The 18,701-nt window shown below is 45.7% G+C and overlaps 1 protein-coding gene across 1 annotated transcript; it reads left to right on the forward strand.

Moving 5' to 3' along the window:
- The first annotated feature begins 2,146 nt into the window (after window positions 1-2,146).
- On the forward strand, window positions 2,147-8,192 carry LOC123148152 (DEAD-box ATP-dependent RNA helicase 52A). Its single transcript, XM_044567515.1, has 6 exons — window positions 2,147-2,867; window positions 4,571-4,654; window positions 4,982-5,224; window positions 5,685-5,852; window positions 5,949-6,068; window positions 6,878-8,192. The coding sequence occupies exons 1-6, from the start codon at window positions 2,265-2,267 to the stop codon at window positions 7,889-7,891; spliced, it is 2,232 nt and encodes a 743-aa protein (XP_044423450.1). The 5' UTR covers window positions 2,147-2,264; the 3' UTR covers window positions 7,892-8,192.
- The last annotated feature ends 10,509 nt before the right edge of the window (window positions 8,193-18,701 follow it).

Raw genomic sequence — 18,701 nt, forward strand, 5'->3', positions numbered from 1 at the left:
ATTAACATTTGGTGCAAGTATGAGTAGGATATAAAACATCATGAACATAAATATCGTGGAGGCTTTGTTGGTTTCGATTCAACTACATGCGTGAACATGTATCAAGTCAAGCCACTCGAATCATTGAGAGGAGGATGCCATGCTATCATACTACATCATAACCACTTTAAATGCATGTTGACACACAAGATAAACCATTATCCACTCCTAGCTAATTAAGCATGGTATAAATAACTATGATCTCTAATTGTCATGGCAAACATGTTTCATTTATAATAGGTTGAAGCAAGAACGATGAGCCTATTACAAGCATGTTTTGATGAAGAAGATTGTGTGAACATTCATTTTACCTTCAAGACGTCATCTTAATGAAGAGAGAATATAAGATTCAATGTTGATCAAGATTAAGTCAAAAAATGATTCAAGTTGATCAACACACAAAGCGTAAAAGATGTACCAAGTGGGATCAAGTGATCCATGGTATGATTAGCATTGTCTATTACACTTTGTGTACTAACCTATGGTTTGGTGAGGGTTTTTTGTGGGGTTAGGTATGTTTTCATGGTGCAACGACGCCTGCTGCAACGGCTACAAGTTCGAGGAGAGTGTGACCATGCTCCAGCTGTCACATGATCAGACGAATGCACGGCCTTCAATCTGACGGTTGTCAAGGCGGTTTACAAGTTGCATCCCTCAGCCGGGTTACGGCTAGCAACGGCCTTATTTATTTTGGATGGCAAGTTTTAGTTTTTTTTGTTTATTTTTGTTTAGGACGACAATTTTAGTTATAAAAAATGTTAGGGCCGGAGGGTTTCGTGCCACACTTGTGACACTTATCATTTAGATTTATTTTTGCTTAATTTGAGCGTAGACCGTGTGTAGTAGCAGGCCCAACGGGAAGGAAAAGAAGAACAAGAATGCCCCGTACAGTATCCATTCGTTGTCTGGCAATGGCAGTTTTAGCTCTGGTTGTGCATCCTACTTTCCGTAAAAGAAGCCGGTGACCCAGGTCACGGGTGAAGCACGTAGGCCTCCGCGACGGGACCTAGCTAGCGCGGCACGGCAACCGCGTTTTACCCGGAATAGCTCGGCAGGACTTCGCCGGACGGGCACGGTTGCCAGAGACAGCACCGTTCCGGGCACGAGCGCCTCACCCGTAGTCTCCCACGACCAGAGATGGCACCCCGGCGCTTGTTTCCACGAAGCAGCTCGCCGGGCCACCGTGCGCTTCCGCCGCGTGAGCGGAAAGCGTGACAATATCTGTTCACAGTTGCACACCAGGAGACGTGCATGCCCTCGTGCCATGTCCAGTGATGAATGCTTGGATCCAGAACCGTCGCCTTGCGAGTTAGACGTGATGATAATGGTGGGATGTTAATTAAAAAGAGTTAGAAAAATGGCAGAGATGCATAAACATTTCACGTAACCTAGGAATAGACACTCCCATGCCCATCACGCTGATCAAAAGACTTATTAGAAAAATGATGTAGTAGTAGGAAGAAAAACCCCAGCTTCCATCTACACCGAATACGGTTCAATTAATTTGGCAGCAGTAGCAGAAGCATTTTTGAAAACTCAACAGCTGAAGCGTCGATCAATCAACCGCTGAAGCATTTACCGACTCGCCACAGCTGTTAATAAAGCGGAGCGAAACCCCAGGCTCACCAAACCTGTTTTGTTACGCGTACCTGCCCATCTACCCCGCTCTGTAGCTGCACCCCAGACGGCGGGCTCTGATTGGAGGGTAGGCAGCCGCCGCGTACCCGTAGCCCTCGCTTCTGCAGTGTCAGAAAAGCAGCGGTGGGCTCCCACACCACGCCCCGCGCGGGAAGCCCCCGCGCCGCGTCCACCAAAAACCCCAGCGCCGCCACCGCCCCGCAATCGCGCCCCTCCACCCCCGATCCGACGGCCAGGAATGCCCTCCGTCCCATGCACCCAATCCACCTCGCCGCTCCGCCTTCTCTGTACAGCTCACATCGCGAGCATCCCGAGGCGATCTTACGGCTCGTGTCACTACCCGGTTCATGGGCCGAGCGCAGCGACCTTTCCAACTGCTCTCCCCACCCGCACCCCGCGGCACCACGCCCGACAGAGGGGCACAACAGAGGAGAGACGGACGGGCGGGGGGGCGGGCGTACAAATCCCACCAGGCCACCACCCTGGCCTCTTCGCTTCCTTCCTTCGTCTCGTTGATCCCTTCCACCTTCTCCCCTCTCCCCTTCTTCGTAGGGTTTAGCGGCCGCGGCAGGAGGAGAGGTCTCCGGATGGCGTCGTCCGACGACTGGGGCGACGACGCGGCCGGCGGGGAGTGGACCACCGTCACCCGCTCCGGCCGGCCCAGCCACGCCGGCGCGGCCGGGTGCTCCCCCAACGCCAAGCGGGCCGCTCCCCGGCCCCCCAAGCCGGCCGCGCCGACGGTGGGCGAGGTCGGCGAGGGGCTGGCGGGGCTCGACGTCGAGGGCGGCGGGGGCCGGGCGGGGAGGCTGGACAAGTACGACATACCGGTGGAGGTGAGCGGCGACGGCGCGCCCGCGCCGGCGGACGGGTTCGAGCAGGCCGGGCTCGCGGAGGCCGTGCTGCGGAACGTCGCGAGGTGCGGCTACGACCACCCCACGCCCGTGCAGCGCTACTCGATCCCGATAGTGCTGTCCGGGAGGGACCTCATGGCGTGCGCGCAGACCGGGTCCGGCAAGACCGCCGCGTTCTGCCTCCCGGTGGTCAGCGGGCTGGTGGCGGCGGCGGCGGCGGAGGGAGGGCCAGGAGGCGAAGGGGGTCGCGGCGACAGGGATGCGTACGACTACGACTACCGCCGCACGGCGAGGCCGCTCGCTCTCGTGCTCGCGCCCACTCGTGAGCTCGCAGCACAGGTACGGGACTCGCCGTCTCCCTCCCTCCCTCTCTCTCTCTGTCATGCTTGTGCGCGATCTCGCGGACGCTCTGTTTTTGAAGATGCATTGTTCGTTGTTGTGCCCGTTTTGCCGTGTCGACGTCTCACAGATGCCCGTTGCCGTTCGCGCGCGCTAGAGTTCGTATAGATGTCACCTTGCCGGTGCTGGCTCCTGTGTTGCTTTGCCCGTGCGCGCGCCATAGACGTAGGCGACGTGTGCGCGCCTGTGTTCGTGGTTTCGCCTGTGCGTGCGCCCCTGTGTTCGTGGTTTCGCCTTTGCGAGCGTGCCCATACGAGGGTGGCAAGTGCGCCCCCTTGTTCGTGTCTCTCTGTGAACGCATTGTGCGACCTCTGGGTCTGGGGCATACCCGTCTGTGTTTCGCTGTGCAGCGGAGCGTTCAAAGTGCCGGAAGCATGTCTAAGCACCATCGTACTTGGGGTTTTGCATGGCTGATCTCGTTTTGGTAGATTTTTTTCTTATGAAATGTGTTGGGCTTGAGCTCTGCTCATAGATTTTGTGTGTTGTTTGCCTATGGTCTCTGGAGTGCATAATTGTCTCTTTATTTTCTCTTTACCCTGTTTTATTATGCCAAAATTTGTTAAGATTATGACGTTCGTAGAACTTCGTAACAGTTTACCTCTTTCTGTTTATTCATTTACTTACTCTTTGCACATTGTATCAGTAGCATTTAGTGTGTTATGCAGTAAATCTGTATGCCCATTCATTAATTTCAGTATCCTCAGTGTGCTTGTATATTCCATTAATTATCATCTTACACAATTGGCAAAGTTTGGTAATTAATCTCAACGCATTGCACTCTATTGTTCCTCATTGTGTCCGTGAGTGGATTTGTGTTGATCTGGTTTACATACAACTTCATGTTTTTGCTTGCCTTCATCTGGACAACTATTAAGTTCTTGCTTGCCTCATATGTATGTACTTTATTTGTGATCTGGTAGCTACATATATCTTAACATTTCCTTTCTCAGTTAAGGTTATGAATTAACATGGTAAGGGTGGGTTTTCTTATTTCAATGAGATGTAAAACTTGCATATCCACATTTTTTGGCCGATGTGGAATAAATGTAAGTTAATTAGCAGCTGTTTTGTGATGTTGCCCATTCTTGATTCAAAATGTATCTATACAGTTTGTGTGTGGTGGTACTAGTATGGATTAGTTGTGTATATTGAAAACAAATATGCATTAGTTTCAGATATATGGAGCTTCCTTTGTGTTCCATGGACTAGCTTCTCTTTTGGCCAGAAAGCAATTTTTCTTTTGTAATCATAGATGCTTATCCCAAAGCTGTTATTTGTTTATGTGGGCGTGTTTGGTTTTGGAATGATTTTCAGTTGAGATATAATTCTGCAATTCTGTCATTAAATAACAACTAAACATGGTTGCATTTAATTTTGTTTCTTGAAACGAGTTTGAGGGGAAGTTGGCTTTTATGTTCTAATCATGTGAACAAAACCTGTGGTTTTACTACTTACCGACTCACTTTACTGTAGTGCATCATATATTTCTGAAATACTTATGCATCTTCGATTTCCCCCCTATTCTGTTGAATGTTGTGTTACTTGCTATGTTTTGTGAGGGTGTGTGAGATGATGGAACCTTGATTCATTTATGTTACTGCTACATGTGGTAGGACTTCATCGCTAATGATATCTTGTTTTAGATTAATGAGGAGGCAAAGAAGTTTGCTCACAAAACTGGACTCAAAGTTAAGGTGGCCTATGGAGGAACTTCAATTGTTCAACAGGTGATTGTTGATTGTATGCTTCTCTTTTTCCACACTGCCTTTCCCCCCCATCTGTGATGGCTTCTCTAGCTTTCAAGTAGCTCAGGTGTGCAGAAATTAGTTTAAATGTGTAGGATTAGAAAGATAATTGAGAAGTTATATGCCACAATACTTTGACATACTTGATGTAGCGCTCAAAGGTTATATGGGTCTTTTGTTGCTTGCGTATGTAGTATTACATTGATGGATGCTTATCTCATCTGCCTTTTTTCCATTGCTCATCTTTTTATTAGAAAATGTTAGCATCACTCATATAGCATACTGTTTCTGTGCCTTTTTGTTTAGCAGCTACGTGATATAGAGAAAGGCGCAGATATTCTTGTTGCTACACCCGGGCGCCTTGTGGACATGATTGAAAGAGGAAAGATCTCTCTTGAGGCAATTAAGTACCTGATAATGGACGAGGCTGACAGGATGCTGGATATGGGGTTTGAGCCTCAGATAAGGAAGATTGTTGATGGGATGGGTATGCCACGAAAGTCTGTGAGACAAACTATGCTGTTCAGTGCAACCTTCCCACCAGAAATACAGGTAATGAAGTACTAGTATTTATTTTCACCATATCATGTAAAGTAGGATTAAGAGTGGAATAACTGAATGTTTTCATGTTTCTGTTTTCCACAATAGCAGGATGCTAACTACTAAGTTACTAAAATGTTACTAGAACATAGCAAAGTAGCAAATACTACCTTCATCCCAAATTATAATACGTTTTGTTAGGCTATTTTAGCCTACCAGAACATCTTATAATTTGGAATAGAGGAAGTAGATAGCATTTAATTCATTGATTTATATGATAAATAGTATATGAGGTTTTATATGATAAATCATTTAATTCGTTGATTTATTAATCCTGTCCAATGGACGATTGCATTTTTATTAGCTTCATGCTATCCATTTGGAAATATTTGAACTGATATACACTTGATTATGTCTGCCTTGGGTATATTTGGCTAGTATCCAACTTGCTTTACTTTGCTTTTGTTTCCAGAGACTGGCTTCAGACTTTTTGTCAAAGTACATATTTATCACTGTTGGGAGGGTGGGTTCAAGTACTGACCTAATTACACAGCAAGTTGAGTTTGTCACTCACGACGAGAAAAGGACCTACCTGATAGATCTCTTACAGAAGCAATCTTTCACTTCATCTGATGGCAAGGTATAATTTTCTGCCATCTTGGGGATGTAACAATTGGATTTTCTCACTATTTATTCTGTCAGACTTGTTCTCATGCTAGTTTTCTTGTTTGTATAGCCTCAGCAGCCTCTAACATTGGTTTTTGTGGAGACAAAACGAGAAGCTGATTCATTGAGGTATTGGCTATACAACAAAGGTTTCCCTGCAACAGCGATCCATGGTGACAGAACACAAGAGGTATATACATATGTCTGAACTCTACTGTCGTTGCCTAACTTGTTCGTTAGCAGCAATATAAAACTGTAGTGGCTGCATATTATAACTAATATTTTAGTTGAAAGTATCTGCCATGCTATATTCTTGCATTAGTTACAAATTTCATAAGTATTAAGGATATATCTAACTCAAGCATATGTATGCTTCTGGTCATGCTTATGGCTCTGCTTGGAGTATCTGCTCAATATTTTAGCTAGTTTTATCTACCTCTTATCTTGTGTTCATTTGTTTCCTTTAGCTAAATTAAAGAACAAGTCGTATGTATTCTCTTTTTTTGCGGGTTAAAGAACAAGTCGTATGTATTCTCTTTTTTTGCGGGTTAAAGAACAAGTCGTATGTATTCATGATTACAGTATCTATGATGACTGTATGTAGTTGCTCCAGTCATGTGATTCACATTTTCCGGACGCTGCAAAAGCTTTGCTTTGTACTCCCTCCGTCCAAAAATAAGTTTAGCTGATTTAGTACAAAGTTGTACTAAATCAACGACATTTATATTGGGACAGAGGGAGCATATTCAACACAACATAACACAAAGCCTTTAGTCCCAAACAAGTTGGGGTAGGCTAGACAGAGGGAGTATATTAAGAAAGAAAAATTGTAACCAAGACATGTGCTAACAGATTGCTGTCCATGCAAATAGATCATCTGTTACATGGCCCTTTTTTGGAATTCTCTTGACAGTTGCTTGATCAGTCTATACCAGTAAATATGTTGCACATTTTATGTATGATTTGCTATCGACTTATGCATATGCATGTTTTCTGAAGGAGAGGGAAAGCGCACTGAGATCCTTCAAGTCTGGCTTGACCCCTGTCATGGTCGCCACTGATGTTGTCGCGCGAGGCCTGGATGTCCCAAATGTTGCTCATGTCATCAACTACGATCTTCCCAAGAGCATAGAGGATTACGTCCACAGGATTGGAAGAACTGGGAGAGCTGGAAATGCTGGCAGTGCCACCGCCTTCTTCACTGAATCCAACCACCCCATAGCAAAGGGATTACTGGAACTGATGACCGAGGCAAAACAGAATGTTCCTCCCTGGCTAGAGGACTATGCAGGGAAGCCATTCTATGGAGGGTCAAGCTTCGGCGGAAGAGGTCGAAGGTCCAATGGCGATGGTGGCAGCAGCTCTGGTGGCAGAGATTATCGCGGTGGCAGCGACTATTCTGGCTACTCTGGCGGTGGTGGCGGTGGCAGGAGCTACTCTGGTGTTGGTGGTGACCGCTACTCCAGTGGCAGCGGTGGTGACCGCTATTCTGGTGGCGGCGGGGGTGGTGACCGCTACTCCGGCGGCAGGAGCTACTCTGGTGGTGGTGGTGGTGACCGCTATTCCGGTGGCGGTGGTGGTGGTGGTGACCGCTACTCCGGTGGCGGTGGTGGTGACCGCTACTCTGGTGGCGGCGGCGGTGACCGCTACTCCGGTGGTGGTGGTGGTGACCGCTACTCCGGTGGTGGTGGTGGTGACCGCTACTCCGGCGGTGGTGGTGGTGACCGCTACTCCCGTGGTGGTGGTGACCGTTACTCCGGCGGCGGCGGCGGTGGCAGGAGCTTCTCTGGTGCTGGTGGTGGCGGTGACAGCTACTCGGGCGGTGGCGGAGACAGGAGCTACTCTGGTGGTGACAGCTACTCCGGTGGCGGTGGCAAGAGCTACTCCGGTGGTGGTGGTGGTGGCAGATACTCCAGTGGCGGGGGCTCCTCAAGGGCAAGCGATCCACCTCCACGCTACTACCCATCCCACCCCATGGGCACGTCAAACATCAGCGCCTCTGGCTGGGACTAGCCGCGTAGCACCCTCACTTCTCGGCGGTGCGCACACCGTATATATCATCACTATCTAAATTATATACGTAGCGGAACCAAATCGCGCGTGGCACAATTGATCTGAGCTCGGTGCCTGCTCGTCCTTTTGCCTTGTCGATGGCTGTGTTGATGGTGCACAGAGGGGGTAGGGATGCAAATGTTTTGCTGCGAAATGGGATTTCACATGGATGTGGTGGTGCTGATCAGACTCCACTTGGTGCTTAAAACTTGTTGGCTATATTACTGTAAGTGGCACGCAACACTGCCGGTTTGCTTTTGAAGGATGGTTTTAAGATCGACGTCGCTCTGTGTCTTCTTGTGGCTGGAGTCTTTTTCTGATCACTGGCATTTCGCATGGTATGAATGTTGTGTGTTGCGGTTATGTCTAGTTCGCCTACATTGTCATTGTTTTAAACTTTGCTTGTGGTGTCCCTTTGTTGAAGAGGTCGTGTTGTGTTGAAAAAGTTTGCAGTTTGATTCTGGGCATCAACTGTGTGCAGCGTTCTGTAGTTCGCACCCAGTTTCTGTCGGCTGCCACATCTGTTTCTGCTCTGGAACGCCGTTAGAGATAGAGCTGTGCTCTGTTGGCAAAACTTTGAGCTGTGTATTGTTGGCATCAGATTAGGCGGCGATCTCTTTTGGTGACCAGGAATTAACAGATACTCCCTTCCTTTTTAAATGTCTTTTTAGAAATTTCAATACAAACTACGTATGGATGTTTACATACGTATTTTAGAGTGTAGATTCACTTATTTTGCTCTGTATGTACTCCCTCGTTGGAATTAGGGCCGCAAATGAGTCGAGTTCGAATGAGTTGGACTAGGCTCAGCTCAATTCATAGTAAAATTCAAGCCAGCTCAAAATGAACGAAGCTCAAGGATGAGCTAGTTTGTAACGATCTCGAGTCGATCTTGAGCTAGTTTTGAGCTAAATAAGATGAGTTTATAAACAATTTAAGGAAAATTTTACAACAAGATAAGCCACAACATAGAAAAAAAACTAAAATATAACTTATTCTATCTTAACTGAAGACTAGTATTTAATAACGCAAGAGATCATGATGAGCTAGGAAGAGAAGAAAATGAAGGTGAGTCTGCTCTTAAATTTTGGCCTAAATTTTCCATGTTTAATTTCCTTGTTTGCTAGTAGGTAAATGGAGAATAAAATCATACACAACATATATGGCAATAGATCATGATCTAAGTCCTTGTAATAGACATGAAGATTATTTAATATACTTATATGATATCGAGCTATCGAGTTAAAATCGAGCGAGCCAATGCTAGCTCAAGATCAACTTGTTTCTCGGTCGAGCTACATAAAGTGCTCATACTCAGCTCATTTCTTTTCGAGTCGACCTCGAGTCGAGCCAAATTACGAGTCGATCTTGAGCGACTCACGAGCCTCGAGCTTCTCTTGCAGTCCTAGTTTTCTCAGGGACTTGTGTTTATCTGACCCAGCATTTCTCCCGGTAACCAATCTGACCTTTCACCTGTGGATGCAGAAGAGCTGTGCCCACGAGAGTGGATTTTCTACCATGCACGGGACCTCTCGTGCATGCATCCATCACATTTTTTTATTGATGTGTGGGACCATTCTTATAGTATTTTCTCTCGCCTAACAAACATTTACATGTTAATCTGTATTGACTAGGTTTCATTCAAATAAATAAATGCCTAATGCATGTTGAAATAAAAGTTTGTTTTACATTCTGTTTGCACAATTGTGTTTTATTACAAATTCTTTAAAACAAGACTAATATTGAATATATTTTCAGAAATTAAATTTTGACAACTAAATCACCATGCTTCGAACTTGTTCCATACATATTTATTAATTCCATGTGGAAAATTTAATAATGTATTTCATAAAAAAATTATCTTATTGTTTCACTATGGCTCCCCATGTTTCGTTGCATTTCATAATGATACATTGTGTGTCAATGTGTATCAAACTGATTCTTAGTAATCTAAAAGTTTGTAAATATTAATATATTTTATTGCAACAAAACTTTGACCTTATCTAGTGTTTAACAAAACATGGCATAGCTATGTGTACTTTTATAGTGTTTCACTATGTTTCAGAATTTAAATTTTAAAATTTATTGAAATATATTCAAAAGTGGTCTCATTTCAAAGGTCTCGTCGTCAAAAACACAAATATGAAAACGGATCATAAATTGTACTTTTGGTTCAAAAAACAAATTAGATTTGAACTTGGAAATAAAATGAAAAAATATGGGATAGTGGAGCATAGGTGGAACAATGTACTTGCATGTGATGAGAGAAAGAACTAACTAACTGCCAGCAGTATAAATACATGGCATCGGATCTCTAAGCAAACCAACGCCTCATGCATGCGCGGTAGCTCCCTTGCATGGGAGATTAGCTTTTCTCCCGTGCCCAACCTGTAGCTAGGGGTGGACTAACGAGCAGCTCGACTCGTTAAGCTCGTGCTCGTTAAGGCTCGGCTCATTAAGCTCGTTAATATTAACGAGCAGAAAACCCTACTCGGCTCGGCTCGTTTGAAGCTCGTTAAGCTCGTGAGCGCTCGCGATCGCTCGTTAACAGATTATGATGTGTTACGATATACATGATGAATGTGTATGTGTGGTTTTCAATATGAAATATGGTGACTACAAAAAAATTACAGTAGCTTGTTGCCTCACATATCGATTAGATTGAATAGATGCGCTGAGGTGCTACAAAAAATTTGTCACGTAAGATGAAAATATGTGTTGTGTTGTTACTAACGAGCTTAACAAGCTACTCGTGAAACTCGTTAGCTCGCTCGTTAAGCTTAACGAGCTGAACTCAATGATTGACTCTGTTCGTTAAGAAGCGAGCTACGAGCTTAACGAGCCAAACTATTGAACGTTCCTTAAGTTCGCGAGCTACGAGCTTTTGGTCCAGCCCTACCCGTAGCATCCAACGGCGTGGCGCGCAACTCAATTCAAGCGATAGGCCTTTTATTTTCAGTGGCAGCCCATCATACAGCCCATCTCAGCCGCTGTCGCGACCCGCTAGGCCCAGTCACCGCCACCCCAGGCCCTCTGCCCCTCCCCGTTCCCCTCGTCGCCTCCTTCTCGACGAGTCCCCACCCCACCCGACCTGCGCACCGTGCCGGCGAAGTTGCCGCCGGATCCCGCGGCGACGACGGCAGAACCAGCGCTCCGCTTCCGCTCCTCAGGCCACTCGCTCTCCCTGCTTGAATCGCCGTGCCGCATTACTTTCACAGTGAGTTCCGCCAATCTCTCCTTGGGTGTAATTCCGGCCGACGCAAAGTTCCATTGTGCATCCTGTGGGAATTGGTTTACTAAAAAAAGTGCTATGGAAGTGGTGACATGCTTGCTTGATTTCCTAGAGTTGTTCTTGTGTCGCCGTGTGTGATGGGAGCCAGGATTCTCATGACGGCCGTACGGGGTCAAAACCATATCGTCCAAAATTGAAGAATTGTAGGTATGCAAATGGACAAGTTCAGCGGTTCGAAGTGCTGACTGCTACTAGACCAGCACATCACCACATAATAGTTATGGGGAATTCCAAATTAAAGAGACTAGTATTGATGCCCCCGGAACCGGGATGTGGTACATCATACCACGAACTTGTAGGGAAAAACAAAACCTCACTTGGTAATGTAAGCAAGCAATAATGTAGTTTCTGATCCCCATGCTATTTTTAGCGCATTCTTTATAAAGTTCGATGCCAAAAGTACTTGCTAATTGCTAGAGAATGAACTTGCAACAACTTATTGGTGTTTGGTACAGTTCTCTTCTCTGATTTGGCAAGCATAACCAAGAGCTCAGAATTTTTACTTTTCTCAATTTTTTATCTCTGCGCGTAACACTATATCAGCAATGGAAAAATCAATTTCGAAACAAAGATGGACCAGGTTTGTGCTTAAGGAATCCTTACATAAATAAAAGCGAGCATATTGTTCCTTTTGGTAAGCAGCACTAGATTCATCAGAGAGTATTGCAAAGTAGTCGCCACCAAGATCTTCCATGACAAGGCTTGTAGTTCCTTTCGTAGAAGAGTTGATAATACCTTCTGCCGCCATAGAGAGATGGTGAGAGCTATGGTTCACTGATACTTCCTCCGTTCCTAAATATAAGTCTTTTTAGACATTTCAAATGGATTACAATATACGGATGTATGTAGACATATTTTAGAGTGTAGATTCACTCATTTTGCTCCGTATGTAGTCACTTGTTGGAATCTCTAAAAAGACTTACATTTAGGAACGGAGGGAGTAGAATCGGAGATTGATTTGGGCATGTTTGTAGCGTTTTGGACCTGCAGGAATTGCCATATTCGTGTTACTGCGAATCGAGCCAATTGCGTTACAAATTGGTGGGGAAGTGGCATATGGGTTGGGCTGCAGATTGAAGGCTGAAAATGTTCTGGGCGGAGAACTGATCACTTAAAACTTCATGCACATATTACCCATTGATACTATTTATGTGTTTTGCTATTGGGGGTACAGTACTTGCTCCCATCAGGCTCCACTCCTTGTCTCCTTTTTGAAATGACATGGAGGTCATTGGCATTTTATGAAGTTGCTCTGAATCTGAACTTCCCTTTGCTGCGAAAATGACTGAACTATGTATATAAGCAAAACATAAATTTTGTTTAACTTGCTTCCTGGATATAAGCAAAACAGGAATATCAACATAGTAGGTTCAACCAAGACAGAAACATCAATGAACACGTATTCTCAGAAAGAAAAAGCCACACCGTCAACAATCGTGCATTGATGATAAGTTCTTACGATGCAGACTAGCATGGCTTTTGCACAAATGATTGTATTATGGATTATGACACTACATAATCTGGCAATAGTGTGGTAGAATATGAAATTCAGTATAGGTATACAAGAAGCTCATGCAGTTCTTGATTACATGGATACACATCATAGACATCGTGTGTTGGATCCAAGAATAAGCATACAAGTGGCTCATGCAGTTCCTGATTTACATGGACACACTTCATAGATATCTTGTTTTGGATCCAATAACCATCATCAATGCTGTATCAAATACCAAACTCTCTGTCCAGTTGGTAGAATACTACTGCATTATTCCACTGGCTTCATCAACTGAAAGAAGCATCTGCACAGCATTTTCCATCGTGGGTCTTTTTCTACTATCTTCTTCTACGCATGAGACAGCCAGCTTGACCATTATTCTTGCTTGCAGGTTATTGAACTGGCGGTTCAACCTGGAGTAAATGAAGTCATCGATCCATAACTGTTTGCTACCATCCAGCATCAGATTTTCTGCAAGCATCCTAATGACCCTTCGAAGGACCATTTCCACTTCTTCATCAACATTTCCACTTCTTCATCAACCTTTGCTGTTATTGGGAGGCTAGAAACCCACTCAGGAGCTATATAACCTCTAGTTCCATGGATCCACGATACATTTTTGTTGGATCCATGATGTAGGGTAGAACCCTAATCGCCCGATCTTTCACGAAAGGTGCGGATCCCGCGAAGAACACGAGGAACACAAAGAGGGAAACGAGGGAAAACGAGGGAAAACACAAGGGGAAACACAAGAGGAACACTCAAACTAACAAGAACAAGTCACACATGTGCTAGATCCTCGGATACATAGAACGATACACGAATCCACGGACAACTAAGGACGATACAAGGGTAGCCGGTCTTCTCCGTGAGGAGGTCTTGAAGTTCTTCTCTGAAAGGAGGTCTTAAATCCAAAGGGATCTTCTCCGAAGAGGCCGCGGTCTCTCACGAGGAGTAGATCCGATGTGGATGAGCGAAGCTCTATCTCTAAGTATGAGCTAAACCAACGCTAACCCTAACTAGAAGGAGGTGGGGGAGTATATATAGTCTAAGCCACGAAGGGGTAAGTGGGAAAGAGGGATACATGGGCCCTTGGCCCGTTCACTGTGCGCAGACAGGCACCGGATGTCCGGGGCTTCGCGACGGGCCGGATGTCGGGCTGGGAGGCCGGATGTCCGGGCTGGCCTGGGTCTTCCAGACGCATTCGGTGATGGAGGGGCCGGATTTCCGGGCGAAGGGGCCGGAAGTCCGGGGCTTCGGGAGGAGCCGGATGTCCGGGGTGATGGCCGGATGTCCGGGCGGCGCTGGACCTTTGCGGTGCTCCCTGGATGGCCGATGCCGGATTTCCGGGGCTCGGGCCGGATGTCCGGGCTGGGGCCGGATGTCCGGCCGTTGTAGCAGCTGGCCCTTCTTCCTTCTCCTTCCTTCACTTCCGTGCACGCTTGGCCTTGGTCCTTGGGCTCTCCATGGTCTCCTCGGGTGTACCTGAGTATGCACAAGGTCCGCACTTGAAGTAGCATCCATGTCTTACATGCGGAAAGGGAAGATTCAGAAAGGAGCGAGTTCACCTTGTGTCCAATGGCGTATGCTCGAGTGTACATGGGGATGATCGTAGGATGCTCCGCATCATCTCCCCTCCCTTGGGAAAGATCCGACCTCGGATCGTGATCCTCATCACCATGGAAACGGTTGTCGTGGACGGACTTGTAGTTGGACGAAGTGGAAGACATGGCGCAATCCAAGTACTCCAAGGTGTCTCCGGAGTGGTACACATGCAAAAAGAGCAAACACAAACGACACTCGGAAATACAATGGTTAGCGCACACAAAGTGTCCATCATGTAAGAATGAGTCCGTGCGACAAGATTGAGCATGACAAGGTGCATGAAGCTTATCCAAAAGATATGGAATGGTATGCAAAGCATTCATGGGAGCAAAAACATTCATTATGCACACAAATGTGTTGTGAATATGATCAATGCAACCACGGTGCAAAATGATGTCATAGTGAGACGGTTTATCAATAGCATGAATATGATAATGGATGCTCAATGTGATGTGATCATGGAATTGATGGTAGGCAATAAGATCATGATGTATGAATATGCCATCAAGGTATATCACAACAAAATTGCTAATGAAATGCACAAGCTCATATATCATGGATGACATAGAAAGACAAGATGCAACAAGGCAATCGTAATATGAGTCAATCCATGCATAAGATGCAAATTTGTCATGTGTATGATATGTCCATCGAGCATGACATGTGTGGGCACAATCAACAAGTATGGAGGTGTTGGTGTACCAATGCTCAATGTCGTGGCGTGAGTGGAGGTTCGAAGGTGCTTCCAATAAGTCCGAGCGCTCCTCAACTTGAAGGTTCATGGGTTCCATCTCCAATGTCGGTCCTCCATCCAATAGATGTAACATGTAGACAAGAAGAAGGAAACAACAATGAAAGAGTGACCCATCCAATTTGCATATTTGAGGATGGCTCAAAGGGAAGGAGTTCACCTTTCGGAGATTCTCGCAAATGTTGGTGTTGCACATTGTGTATGCCTTCACATGACCAAATTGTCTCATGACGGTATCGCCTTGTGAATCCTTCAACATGAAAGAACATGACAAACACTCGGAAAAACAAATGAGGTTAGCGGAGATGCAAAACCTATCATTCATGTGGTAAAATACCCAACAAGTGGATGCATCATGCTCATCATAAGAAAGTACAAGGGAGCATTTCATAGCATGGAGGCATATGATGATGCAAGGACAACCAAATACAATAGGCTCAATCAAGCAAGCATGCATCACAAGTAAAGTGTCCAAGTCTCCACGATCAATAAGCATAGATGCAACAATTGGAGGCAAGCGACAATGAACAAAATATATCATGTGAGAGGCATGAACATATACGTCATCAACCTAAGAAAGCAAGGAAGAATGGAACATGGGTGATGCGACAAAGCAAGCAATCATGTGAATCAAGGCAAGCAAGCTAGTATTGCGAAGATGCAACGTACTAGAAAGAATCATGTCAAGTATGTCATGTGTGCAAATGATGGGCATGAATAATGCACAAGACATATCACAAGCATGAAAGGAGGATATGAGCAAAATAGCATCAATATCATGAGGCACATGATAAACATGGCAATAGCAACAACGATCTCCACCAAGCATGCAAATACACATAGGAGTAACATAATTGTGAATCATGGGTAGATGCAAGCAAGGGTTACAATTGCATGGCAAAGGCATAGAAGCAAGCATAACATGCAAAGTGAACACGGTAAAATGAGCAAGAGAGCGGTATATAGCCCATAGCCGTGTGAGAGCCAAGTGAGAGAGATGCGCGTAGTCGTTGCGCGAAAGGAACGGTGGTAAGGATAGTTCACGGGATCCCAAGTCATCTTTGCTCTCAGGAGCTCGTTTCGTCAACTCTTGAGATTGAGGGGTTGACGAGTATACATGAGTACCTACACAAAACAAAGACAAAGGGAAAATTGTGTGTGCGTGGTAGATGTACACATCATCCATCATGATGCGCACGTGCTTGTGTTGGTTAGCATAAAATATCCAATGCTCAAACAAATGAGATGCGTGATATAGAAACATGTCATCCATCATAATAGGTTTGTTGTTATGTATAGCATAATGGAGACTCAAATTGGGCAATGCATCATGATATATATGTAGAGCATTGTTATTCATGGAATGCATATGGTGCAAGCAATTATGAGAATCATGCAAAGTACGGAATGCATCAAAATCTCCTAATATGTATGAGGAAACTATGGGGGTCTCCTCATGAGCATTAATGGAAACATCACATGGAGAATATTGACAACATTCAAAACAATGCATATCTGGAGCAATGTGATCATGGCATGGCATAGTAGATGAATTGCGCAAATCGTGTAAAGGAAGCATGGCAATATCATCACATGAAAAACAAAAGCCAATGACCATCATCTCGTCATCTATGCCATAAGTGCAAATGGGATTGATTTTAATGGGGCATGCATAGTTACTATGTTGAGATTGAAAAGATGCAATATTGGATATCTCACTCATAGCATATGACAAGGTTAATGGATTGTCAAACATGATGTGACCAAAAGAGTTTTCACATGATATCCTATGGAGCATAGCATCACAACTAGGCAACTCAACATGCTCATCATCATATTTATCATAAATAGGTAAGTCATGACATGAGGAAGTCGCACTAGCATGAAGCATGGGAATAGGTGTGTCAACATCATCCAAGCAATCATTCGTGAAATAGTCCACTAGTGGGACAAGAGAAGCACCATCACCTATGTTACCTTTGGAGCATCACTCATGTGTTGTAGGTGAGGTGTCGAAGACCAAGTCTTGGTCATCTTCATCTTGATGAAACCATGTGGGGGGTGCATCTTCTTCCACCATGGCCATCATCGTCTCCATTGGAGGTATGGACTCGTCGAGGATAGGCGTGTCGTCATGTAGGAGACCTAGCACCAAAGAAAACACACTCGGGGTAGAGGTTAAGTTGTTAGAAATCAAAGTGGCCTCACATGCCGTCTCAACTACCCTAAGTGTTGTGGCTCACTCACTCCCTCTTGGATGCTCTCACTCATATGGTTGGTGGAGTCACTCAAATGGCGCTCAACCTCACATAGGATGTGTGGCATGATCTCAAGTGTGGGGCTAGTGGTGGTCACACTCATCCTCTCATAGGAAATGCACTCAATGTCAGATATGGTGGAGTCACTCATGTCACTCATGTGGTGGTGGCTCTCCTCACATGGGAATTGGGGCATCTCTTCATATGTGGGTGTCGAAGAGATGTAGGTGCAAATGTCTCCATGCTCAATCATGTCGTGGTCGTAGCCGTGGATGAAGGCCGAAGATGGCACATCATCACTCTCCTTTAAGACCAAAGATAAGGTCTTATGTGCGGTCTCGTAGCTTGACTCGGAGTATGAGTCCAATATGGGCGCCGTCTTCATGTTGTTGAAGAGGTTCATGCTCGTCGCCGTGGTCGAAGGGGATGGTCCTAGATCGACCTTCTTGTCACCGCCTTGTTGTTGGAGGCCCATATGATGTGGCACCTCGTAGCTCGTCTCTATGACCGAAGGGAATTTCCCATGCTCGGCCATTTTCCTTGAGGGGCTTCCGAAGATGGAAGTGTCGCCCTCGCTCGTAGGTGGTCGCCTTGTACTTGATGACGTCGATGTAGGCGAACTCACGGGAAGTAGGCGAAAATGCCGTACGTCCAAAGGCGAAGATGCCTTGATAGCACTTGGCGAAGATGCCAAAGTGGTGGTGGTAGTAGCCGTAGCGCCATCTTGGTGGTGCTCGTCTCGCGGTCTTCTCTTGTGCTCATGAAGCGTGGACTTGGCGTGAAGTAGGGCTTGTTGGGACTTGTGCATTTGCGCTTGGCGAGCATCTTCATGATGATGGTGTCGTTGTCGCGCTTGAGCTCGACGGGGCTCGTTGTCGTCGTGCACATGATGTTTGGAGGTGACTTGCCCTTCATGACAATGTGGATCACGAACGTGATGGTGGTCGCCATGGAGATGTGGATGTGGACGACTTGCGCTTGCATCATTTTTGCGCTCCGAAGACTTGTGACTTGAACGTCGCCGCCTTGAGGATGATGAAGGGGAAGAACGGTTGATCAACAAGGTCCGAATCTCCTCCATCCTTGCATCTTGCTCCTTCTTTTGTGCGGAAAGCTTGTTGTCGATGTAGTCCCTTTTCCTTGCTTCGGAGTGGCGAATGTCAATGGAGAGGTTCTCGATGCGCTCTCGCAATCTTGATTGTGCGCCTTGCATTTGTCGTTGTAGATCGAGGATTGACGCTTTGGTGATGTAGTTGTTCACGCCGTCGTTGTTGTGGGAGACCGGAGATGAAATGCCTTGCCTATCCATCACTCCAAGATAAAAATGTGAGTGGTAGAAAGAGAAGAACGAATACCAAATGTACCTTGAC

This window comes from Triticum aestivum, chromosome 7A (assembly GCF_018294505.1).
Source record: "Triticum aestivum cultivar Chinese Spring chromosome 7A, IWGSC CS RefSeq v2.1, whole genome shotgun sequence".
Taxonomy (NCBI): Eukaryota; Viridiplantae; Streptophyta; class Magnoliopsida; order Poales; family Poaceae; genus Triticum; species Triticum aestivum.

Bases quoted from the DNA above. Each gene is read 5' to 3' on its own strand.
- LOC123148152 (XM_044567515.1), top strand. From the start codon at position 2,265: ATGGCGTCGTCCGACGACTGGGGCGACGACGCGGCCGGCGGGGAGTGG. The intron at 5,225-5,684 runs GTAATGAAGTAC...TTTTGTTTCCAG, and splicing joins CCTTCCCACCAGAAATACAG to AGACTGGCTTCAGACTTTTT. The intron at 6,069-6,877 runs GTATATACATAT...TGTTTTCTGAAG, and splicing joins ATGGTGACAGAACACAAGAG to GAGAGGGAAAGCGCACTGAG.